This window comes from Nelumbo lutea, chromosome 1 (genome assembly GCF_056320005.1).
Source record: "Nelumbo lutea isolate HS-2025 chromosome 1, American lotus-T2T, whole genome shotgun sequence".
Taxonomy (NCBI): domain Eukaryota; kingdom Viridiplantae; phylum Streptophyta; class Magnoliopsida; order Proteales; family Nelumbonaceae; genus Nelumbo; species Nelumbo lutea.
The window spans coordinates 10471429-10482401 of record NC_142684.1 but is presented as its reverse complement, the minus strand read 5'-3'; the positions used below and the strand labels follow the sequence as shown (position 1 = coordinate 10482401).

The following is a 10973-nucleotide window of genomic DNA, read 5'->3' as shown; positions in this document are numbered from 1 at the left end:
TTGAGTGGCCTACCAACGCCTTGTAAATAAAATATTTTTGGGACAATTCGCAATAGGTACCATGTACTTTAGGTTGAGTGCCAATTTAGTATCCATACTTTAAATTGCGACAATCTAGTACCCAAACATTCAATTTGTGACAATTTGGTACCCGATGTTAAATTCCCGTCGGTTAGAAAATAAAAAGTCCTAAATACCCCCAACTATTTCGATTACTAATTAAAATTACAAAAATAACCTATCATCTATTTTGACCAATGCAAGTGGGAACCACTGTTCATACTTGCATTTATAGAGAATCCGAAAACCAACTCCCTTATGCCGGTGGTGTAAAGCGAATGCGCTACCAAAGAAGACGACTTGTTGTCGGTGCCGAAGAGACAACCTACCCATTCTAGGCCTAGTGATTTTTGATGAAACGAATGCATCAACACAAGCACAGAGCACCTGTTCTTTAAAAAGAAAGCCATTACTCCAATCATTCATTGCAATTTCTCTAGGCTTAGTGACGCCCTCTTTGCCAAGAATTGCTTCCGCCAAGGCCTCCATGGAAGCTTGCAAACTCAGATCCATTCTTGCTACTACAACACATCAAACGTCCACAAGATGAGAAACAAATAGGTTGTGCTTCGACTCCTTCAGCTTGGCTTCATTACTGTAGTTCCAGATACCAATAAAGGTATTTTGATGGTCAGAGAGGAACCGACGGAGGATTCGAGGGACCTACTCAGATCCATGACTCCAATCACTCATTGCAATTTCTCTAGGCTTAGTGATGCCCTCTCTGCCAAGAATTGCTTCCGCCAATGCCTCCATGGAAGTTTGCAAACTCAGATCCATTCTCGCTGCTGCAACACGGAAAACGTTCACAAGACAAGAAATAGATAGGTTGTGCTTCGACTCCCTCAGCTTGGCTTCATCACTTTAGTTCCAGATACCAACAAAGGTATTTCGATGTTCAGAGAGTAACCGACGGAAGACTAGAGGGACATACCAGGCGTGGAAGAGATGGAGAACTAAACAATGTCGACCGATGCAGAGCTGTAATGTATACGCTTGTGATGGGTCATCTAGGGGTCACTGAATGCTGAGGCCGATGACGAGTTGGCCGCGCTGAGCATTATAGAAGTGGCAGATTTTATAGACCCATTTCCTCACAACAACAATGTTGGAGGTGACAATGGAGCAATAGGAGGCAAAACTAATTTCAGGTCTCATATCCGGATCTGCTTAGGGATCATTTTTGGCTATGGTTCCAACCCATTTCAAGTCCCCAAAATGTTGTGACGAGTTGCAGGTTGCAGCGGTGATGAAGCGTCGTCGTCACGTCTATTTGTTCACAGGGAAGAAACGGCGAACCAGGGGGGTTTTCCAAGAAGAAGAAGAAGAAGAAAGGAGAAGTGGAAAGAAGAAAGAGAGGGAGCATGGGCAGGCGGAGAAACCACTGCTGCCCGAAGTTGCAACTCCAGTTACTATTAAAAGTGAAACAGAGGGAACTGGAGGAGGAGGAATGAATTTTTACCCAGTTAGCCCTAGTTGTCTCTTCGACATCGGCAACAAGTCGTCTTCTTCAGTGGCGCATTCTCTTGACACCACCAACGTGAAGGAGCTGGTTTTCGGATTCTTTGTAAATGCATGTATGAATAGTGGTTTCCACTTGCATAGGTTGAAATAGATGATGGGTTATTTTCATATAGCTGGGGGTATTTAGGAAATTTTGATCTTCTAACTGACGGAAATTTAACATTGGGTACCAAATTGTCGCAAATTGAAAGTTCGGGTACTAGATTGTCGCAATTTAAAGTACGGGTACTAAATTGGCACTCGGCCTAAACTACAGGGTACCTACCGGGAATTTTCCAATAGTTTTTTATTTGATTGGAAATAAAGTAGAAGTTTATATTGACGATATGGTTGTTAAAACTCAGTTTTCAAACTCCTTAATTTCCAACTTAAACAGTGTTTTTAATATTCTAAGAAAATATAATATGAAGCTCGTGTTGGGCAAGTTCCTCGGGTATATAGTGAACCAACGTGGCATCGAAGCCAAGTCAGAAAAAATCCAAGTCGTCCTACATATGAGACCCCCTAGGTCAATCAAAGAGTTTTAAAGGCTAATAAGTCGGATAGCCACCCTGAACTAGTTTATGTCCAAGTCGGTTGGGTGGTGCCTTCTGTTATTCAAACCCATAAAAAAAAACCAAGACTTTGAATGGACCAAAGAGTGTTAGCTCATGTTTAATGAGCTAAGAAAACACTTAAGTTCTCCACCTTTTCTAAATAGCCGGAACCCAGAGATGAACTAACACTTTAGTTCTCCACGAGTGACGAGGTGGTCAGCTTGGTATTAATTAGAGAGGTGGACAAAGTGCAACAACTTGTCTACTATGTAAGCAACGTCAAGCATGCCGCCGAGACCATGTAATCTAACATTGAGAAGTTGTCCTTCTCGTTGATGCTAGAAGCTTGCAAGTTGTGCACATACTTCTAGAAGCACACTATCGTTGTCCTCCCCGACAGGCCCTTGAAGAAAGTTTTCAAAAGCCTGAGGTGTCAGGGAGGTTGACGAAGTGGGACATTGAGCTTAGTGAATACGACATTCGGTTTGAGTTGTGTCCTGCAATAAATGCCCAAGTCCTGGATGACTTCGTCGTCGAGTGCACATTCTGCATGCGAACCCCTAGGGACAAGCCCATAAATGCCTCTAAGGATTCAACTAGTGTGGCACTCTTCCCAACCTAGGACGAAGAGCCCTGGATCCTCCATGTGGACTATGCATCCAATGAGAGAGGAAGTAGTGTTGAACAGATTCTCGACAGACCTAGTGAGGTCAAATTGGTGTATGCCCTCTGATTTAAACTCCGAGCATTAAATAATGAAGTTGAGTATAAGGCGCTGATAGTCGGGTTGTCACTAGCAAAAGAGGTCAACGCAAAACATCTCGTCGTCTACAGCAGTTCACAACTTGTGGTGAACCAAGTGAATGGGCAGTATGGGGCATGGTAGCCCGCCATGTTTGCCTACCTGACCAAGGTTAGAGAGCTCCTACCCAATTTTCGCAAGTTTTGAGGTTTGAGAACATCGAGGCTGACACACTCTCAAAGATGGCTGGTGTGACGGATATTACAAGGAGGACAGTCTACATTGAAGACCTACCATGACCTAGCATAGAAAGGGTGGCCAAGGAGGTTGTCCTTGTCTTGGTCGTGGAGCCGAGCTAGATAGACATGCTAATTTACTATCTATGCCACGAGACCCTACCAATGGAATGCAACACAACTCGGAGGGTAGAGCGGCAATCAGCTCATTTTGTTATCATTGGTGAGCAGTTATATCGCAAGTCGTTCACACTCCCCTGCCTGCACTACTTGTGTCCAACAAAAGCAAACCAAGTGTTACGTGAGATCCACAAAGTTCTATGCGAAGGGCATTGGCCCAAAAAACCCTAAGGCAAGGCTATTATTGGCCTTTTATGTAGGCAGACGCTTAGAGCTCGTCTGGAAGTGCGACAAGTGTCAGTGACATGCTAACACACCACATCAGCCCACCACTGATCTAAGGTACCTTACCAGCCTATGGTCGTTTGCACACTAGAGGATAGATATCCTCGATCCCTTCCCACCTGCGACCAGGCAAAGAAGGCCCTTGGCGGTCGTGGTGGACTACTTTATGAAGTAGATGGAAGTTGAGCCACTATTATCAATCACAGCTCGGAACATACAAAACCTTTTCTAGAGGAACATCATTTGCAGATTCGAACTCCCTAGGGTGCTGATATCAAACAATGGGAAGCAGTTCAAAGACATTAAGTTTCAGAATTGGTGTGTCGAGATGGGAATCCAGTAGAAGTTCACCTCGGTGGCCCACCCCTAGGCGAACGGTCTGGCTGAAGTGATGAATAGGGCAATCTTTTGTAGAGTGAAAGCTCGACTCTCCCGAGCTAAGGGTTTATGGGTGGATGAGCTGCCTAGCGTTCTTTGTGGAGGGGAGGTAGGTACCCAATGCATGGAACGTTGATAGCCTAAGGAGGTGCTACCTATGAGGACTTCGGTGTTCCAAGTTGCATCCACAATGTCAAGATTCACCAAGTATAGACCACCCCACTATGATGACATTGACCTATATGATAGGTACTTCGGAAAAGCGAATAAGGGGAAGCTAAATCGCTTTCAACTCTAAGGCCCCCTAGGCCGACCTCGAAAGACGTTGGTAGTTAAGCAGCGTCTTGACTTAGCTGGAATTATAAGCCTAGTCGCTTTGGGTACCTAAATTTGAATTGTAAGCCTAGTCACTTTGGGCACCTCGGCATCGGTGCACCTCGCCACTTCGATTCATACCCTACACTTAGCCTATTTTTTCAACGAAGGGTGCAAAGGGAGGCACAACATATACAGAAGGAACTGATCTCTTCACTAAAAAAGGGGGAAGTACATGACTACTAAAAAAAAGAAAAAGAAAAAGAAAAGGCGATTTTTCTAAGATAGTCAAACTCGAAGGCTCGACATACAATATGCACATGGGGGTGCAAGAAAAGAGGCAAGAAAGTCAGACATTCTGGGGCTCCTCGATGCTCACAGCGTCCCCACCATCAACATCGGTACCAGCTTCGCCATCCATGCCTCCCTCGATGTGCATGATCTCATCTTCCTCCTTGTAGTTAGGTTTATGGTTGTCCCGACCCATTATCTTGTGGTGCACGCCGAGGTCTTTAACTTCTCCAGATCGACATCAGGGTACACCGAGGCCACTAGCATCCATCACAGCTTGAATCCCCGATGAATGGCACCGGACCTGAACACCTCTCTCATTTAGGAAGTTTGGGGAGGTCTTGAACTCCTTAACGGTGATGACCTCAGTATCATGGACATCGTCGAGAAATTTTGAGTGTTGCTCTGGGTGTTCGACTTCCTTTTCCTACCACTCCCGGCGCTTAAGCTCCAGCTCCTCGATCAGTTTCTTGGTCCTCCTCATCTGGTCCCCACAGTGGCTCCTTTTCTATACTAGCTCAGCCTTCAGGTCGCTAACAAGTTGGCAAGCTCGTTCAAGGCGAGACCTTCACTTGTAGCCTCCTCCCCTAAAGATCAGGCCCTCGCCAGACTTCCCTCAGCCTGCCCCAATAGGGAGTGTGTCAAGGTGTTCGCTTACAAAAAAACAAAGAAAGAGAAGAAAGATAAATGAATGCAAAACAAGAATCATGACAAATACAATGGGGAAGATCGGGAACATACCACAGTAAGGCAAAGCATGAGGTTCCCGCTGAGCTCTTCGTGATGTAATTCCTAGAGCTCTGTGACCTCCTCTAGAAAGATGACCTCCTTGCTTTTTACTAGGGCAGTCCGGAAGTCCATGATGGTGTGCTTCTCCTTAGTAACAGCCTCAGCATTCGAAGCGGTGGTTGCCTCAGCCCCGAGTGGTGGAGGGGGCTCCTCGAAAGTTTAGGTCCTAGTGAAGTCCCCTTTGGCTAGTCTTTCTTAACGAGGTCTATCATCGGCACAACTTTGACTGCACTCCGTCCAACAGGCTCGGGAGCAATGATCTGAGGAGCCTTTAAGGGATTCACCTTCCCCTTTTTCCTCTTCCTAACCTAGAACAACCCAGAAGTTGGCACGCCCAACATATTTCTCGCATGAGAAGTTAGAAGATAAGTCAAATCAAAAGATGGAAAGGAATGTACCCGAGCTTGGAACGACAAATTACATAGAGGGCTCAACCCAGCCTGAATCAGCTTCTCTTCGGCCAAGAATTTACTTAGTTGCAACCTCTTGTCCACTAAGACCTGACACCCTATCTACACCCGTTCATTCAACAGTTAGTTGAACTAGTTCAGGATCCTATATTGGGCCACTAGCTCGTAAACATCCTCAACAGTTAGTTTGGTGGGACTGAACTTGGACTTACTCTTAGGTGTTTGACGATAGGATGAATCCCTCTTATGGGAATCTCGCTGCTCTTGGGTCGAGGACCCCTCTCTTCCTCGGACTTAACACCAGAGAACAACCTTACGGAAATGACACCAACTACTTCGACAATGTCAAGCTCCTCGACCTCAGAATGCACTAGAACTGCAAAGTCAGGGATGAAGGGAATGGGCCCCCAAGGGTCCTATTTATAGAACGGCGAACCGAGCTATGGATAGTTGTGATCGGTTAGATCTAACGGTTTGCAAAGACGCGACAGTTCATATTCTGAAGCGAATTTAGTTTAGTGTGTTATTGACGTCCGTGGTACTTAACAACTGTGTGGTGTCTACGTGTGCCCGAAATGCTACCTCATGGTCGAGCCGAACCAATCCTAAGCCATTGGCTAGACCGCGGTCGAAGCCAAAACTCAAGCCAAATCACCTTGGGATTAATATTACTCCCTCATCGAATTGACTACGATGAACTTGAGAGTGGGGAGCAATTGATGAGGGGTTATTTGGTTCTCTAATGATATCACGACATGTGTCACTACAAAACTATCCATTAACATCTCGATACCACACAAGTAGAACTCGGACACCTGGTATCTAACTCAATCTCCTCGGCCTCACCTTGGAAGAATGACCTATGGACAACTCAGGAGATGTTAGGTCGATGTAAAGAGGCGACTTGCCTTCACCGACCTAGCCCGTATTCAATTAGCGACCTACCCAATTTGACGAGAAAATTCCTCCTCAAGTAGGTAATTGTCTTTGATTCCCTTGGGATTGCAATGACACATCGACGGGGCTGATCTCGATCCCGCCTGCCTCGAACAAAACCAAATAAGCATCATCAGCTTACGTGGAGTCTGTCTCCAAGCATGGAACCAGCTCCATATTAGACGGGCTAGAGATCTCCAACGCGTTTCTTGGAGCTCATTGCAGTTAGCCTATATAAAGACATTCTCTTCCTTAGAAAAGAGACGTGTGATTTAACTCTCAAGCATACTAACTCTCTTGCTTTCTTACTATTAAACATCCAATTCGTTAATTTAAGCATCGAATTGCCCACCCCGGATAAAACAACCTAAACACTCTAATTACCTCTCTGTTACAAGCCGATCAGGCAACCTCATGAGTCCAACGTGTGAGCTGTCCAAGAAACTACCAAATCGCGCACCATCACAACCCAACCCAACCCAGTTGCATCCTCATTACAATACTTTGAAGAATGGTTCCAATTGGTTATGTACATTTATTTATCAGGTCGTGATAGGTCTACTCTGACCCGGATCAGAGCAGACCCATTGACGGCATTAGTCCGAGTTAACAACGTTCATTGTTCAATTTGATGTTTTATTACAAGAGTTGTCTTGTGATGAATGTATACGCTTCAAATTATAGGACTTTTGCCTTGCTCTTGCAACATAATTCGATGTTTTATTCCAAGAGTTGTCTTGTGATGAATGTCTACGTTTCAAACTTCCCTTGTTTTTGCAGCATATATAATTATATCATTAATTCAATTCTCATATAGAAACGGCTGAACCAAGCAAATAGTTGAGTGAGTTTTTTGAGTTTGACACGGCCAAGACACCAGAGTCAGTTAATGAAGAAAAAAAAGAAGAAACCCGGGTTGGCAGCTTGCCTTTCCTCTGGGTTTTACTGGATTGAGGCAATATCAGAATCCATCCACATGGCCAGAAACATAATATACTACAACAGGCCTAAAAAAAGGGAGAAGAAACATCTCTATAAACAGCTCCCCGGCACTGTTACTCCGCCTGCGGTACCACCGGCGTTTGCACAAGATGATAGAGCTGCTCCATTCCGATAGGTAAGCTTTACATCCTGTAATCTGATTCCTGTGCATGGGTTACTTGAACTGCAAACAAAGTTCACAGCAACCTGTGTCGCCGATGTTCCCCGGATGTTCTGGTACGTCACCTGGCTGATCTTCACGCCAGAATTCTGTACCTTATTTGGGCAGTTATTGTCAGGGCAGTATTTCTGGTCTATTATGATCGGATTCTGAGCATTGTTCATGATCAGATTCTGATAAAGGACGCCCCTCACGAACCCATTACTTGGTTTCGCCCACGACTTAATCCGTACTCCGTTATCGGTTCCGGTGAATGTAGAATCCTTTACAGTCACATTCTGCACACCTTGTTCATTCAGATCCTTACCCAGGCTACCGATGCTGCAAGAAGCAGAATGAAAAAGAATTAATCAAAGTGGAACCAAGAAGTACCGCATCAATTTGATTTCTTTCTCGAAATCGAATAATCCAGAGTTCCAGACCATCTATAGATTACCTGATGCCGTGTCCAGGTCCGCAGGCAACACGCTGAATCCAAAGGTTTTTGGTGCCCGGACCGATGGAGACACAATCATCTCCGGTTTTAATGCTAGAACTTGTGATTGTAACTCCTGTCGAGAACTGTACGTGTATGCCGTCGGTGTTGGGACTCTGATCAGGTGCAACGATCTTCACCCCTTGGACCATTACATTGTTGCAGTTGTTTATCACGATGTGAGATATCTGGCTGTTGTACGATGTCAAGCCGCTGATCACCACATTATTGGCGTAGTTGAACGTTATCGACTGTATGAACAAAGTAACAAACATCAATGGTGTATGTTAATTAGAGTCATAGACATAAACAGAGTCGCTTAGTTTCAATTGAGGTAAATTGGATTGGATGCATATATAAAAGGATGTTGAGGGGCCAGCAAAAGAAAACCCACCCTTGCTCCAGACGGGCAGCTCTTGCCGGCGGTCTTGCAAGCCCACAAGCCGGCCCCCTGAGCGTCAATTGTGCCTCCGGTGACCGACAATCCATTGACCTGAATGAACAGGAGCCAACTGTTTGAACTGGCGATGACGCGATAATCGGAAGGGGCGACCAGGGTTCCATCGATATTAACATTGACTCTGTTCTTACATGGACCTCTAAACTCAGCTGGCTTCATCAAGTATCTGCCGGGAGGGACGTAGATTGTATCGGCCCTGGCCGAGCTGCATGCCAAGCTCCATGCCTTGAGGAATGCTTGTGTGGCGTCGGTCTTGCCGTCCGTCTTGGCCCCCAAGCTAACTACATTGTAGACTGCTTTCGATGAAGAGAAGAACATGAAGAGGAGAGAGAGAATGCAAGCTAATTGCTTGGCCATTCTAGAGAGAGAGAGAGAGAAGATTGGTTGGAAGGTTGTGGCCTGTGGGAGAAGTTATGACGGTTAAGAGGTATTTATATAGTGTCGTTAGTGAGTGGGCCGTGGGCTTGGACTTTGTGTTCGTTGCACCAACAGCTTTAAATAATCATATTAAAAATTCATGCTGTCAGATGATATACGATAGACCATAACTCTAGTCCATAAAAGATGATAAAATGGCCGTGTGACTATGGTTAATTAGATCGTACGGAAGATCCATTGAAAATTGAAATTAAAGTTATGCTGATGGAGAGGTAGTATGATGGACTATAGTTTCGGTGTAGCAGATCGGAGAGTGGTACGGTGGGAAGAAAGGAAGGCAGACCAAGCAATAAAGGAGGAAAGAGGAGGACACTAGATGTACTACTATTAACTGTGAGTCTGCCTCATGACGCAATGGGAGAGGAATAAGGCGATATCTAAGCCGTGATCATAGCCATTCCAACGTGGACACGAGTCCACTGCTTATACCGTACCATTTTATTGATCTATACAAAGAAGGGCTAAAGCCTATAAAGTAATTGCTAGGTGGAAAGTGGTACCCGACCCGATTATGAAATATCCGACTCCGAACATCCGCTTACCTGCTACCCGCTATATATAATATATGGGCTATGGAGCACTCCCAAGTCCAACATTGGCTTGTTGTTAGGGGTGAGGGTGTCAATGGACCGGTTTTGGATTGGACCCCGCTCAGTTCAAAATCAATTTGGATGGATTGGACGGATCAATAAGACATCGGATTGGATCAACCCGATCCAAAATATTTATTAGATTGGATTTGACCTGGTCCGTCCATAACAAATTTATATTGGATTAGATTGGATTAAGCCAATATCTGGTCCATTGATATAAGATAAGAATATATATGTCAATGGACCGGGTTTGGGTTGAAACTAATCTAAATCAAAATAAATTTGAACAGATTGGACGGTCTAGACATTGAATTGGACCGGCCCGAATTGGTCCAAAACATTTATTAGATTGGATTAGAGCTGGTCCATTTATAATGGACTCACATTGGAGTGGATCAAATTGGACCAAATCTAGTCTAATTTACACCCCTAGTTAAGGCTTCGAGTTGGGCCTATGTCTCCGAGATATCGGCTGGGCCTATGTTAGAAAACTTGCATTTAACCTAAATTCGAATTGGGTTTGGGTTGAGGTCTCGAATAACCTAAACTTGGGCCGGATTGGGTGTTGGTTGAGCCTGGATTAAAAAACTTGCGTCTAACCTAAATTTATATATATTTTCAACCATTTCTATAATTAAATTGAGCCCTAAATCCCAATAAAAGATAACTATGTAAAAATATATAGATAGAATCTTTCAAACCAGACCAATCTCTCCAAAGCCAAATAACTTTGTCCTGACCCAGCCCGAACCCAAGCCTGAAACCAACCTGAATTGTATTAGGGTAAACTTGAATTAGACCTAGATTGATAAACTTGAGTTCGGATTGGACTAGGCCCGAGCCCGAGATTTGCACCAGGATTGCGTTTCAACCCGTCCAAGTTGTACCCCTAGTTGTTGTATGTTTTATTGAGCCTGGAGCAAAGAATTAACCCGGAAAGACTGAGATCATGTTAAGGCCTTTGAAGTTTGAAGTATCAGATTGGAAAAGACTGAGACCAGAGCAATATTCACCGGAAAAAACTTGGCATGTGAAGCACAAAGAATTTTTGGAGGAAGATGAGTTCTAATAAATGTGATAGAGAAAAATGTGAGTAAACGAAATCTATTATGAGCATAGAATTATGTGGACTATCCAAAAACAACACATGTGTCATTTAATGCATGGGAGAACAAGAACTTAATAATTTTATCAATAGTCAAAGTTTCTATATAAATTATAAC

The 10973-nt window shown here is 44.3% G+C and overlaps 1 protein-coding gene across 1 annotated transcript; it reads right to left on the bottom strand.

Moving 5' to 3' along the window:
* Positions 1 to 7446: 7446 nt before the first annotated feature.
* LOC148873482 (polygalacturonase-like) lies at positions 7447 to 9103 on the bottom strand. Its single transcript, XM_088965210.1, has 3 exons — positions 8654 to 9103; positions 8221 to 8510; positions 7447 to 8105 (listed from the first exon to the last, which is right to left on the bottom strand). The coding sequence occupies exons 1-3, from the start codon at positions 9074 to 9076 to the stop codon at positions 7655 to 7657; spliced, it is 1164 nt and encodes a 387-aa protein (XP_088821336.1). The 5' UTR covers positions 9077 to 9103; the 3' UTR covers positions 7447 to 7654.
* Positions 9104 to 10973: the final 1870 nt, after the last annotated feature.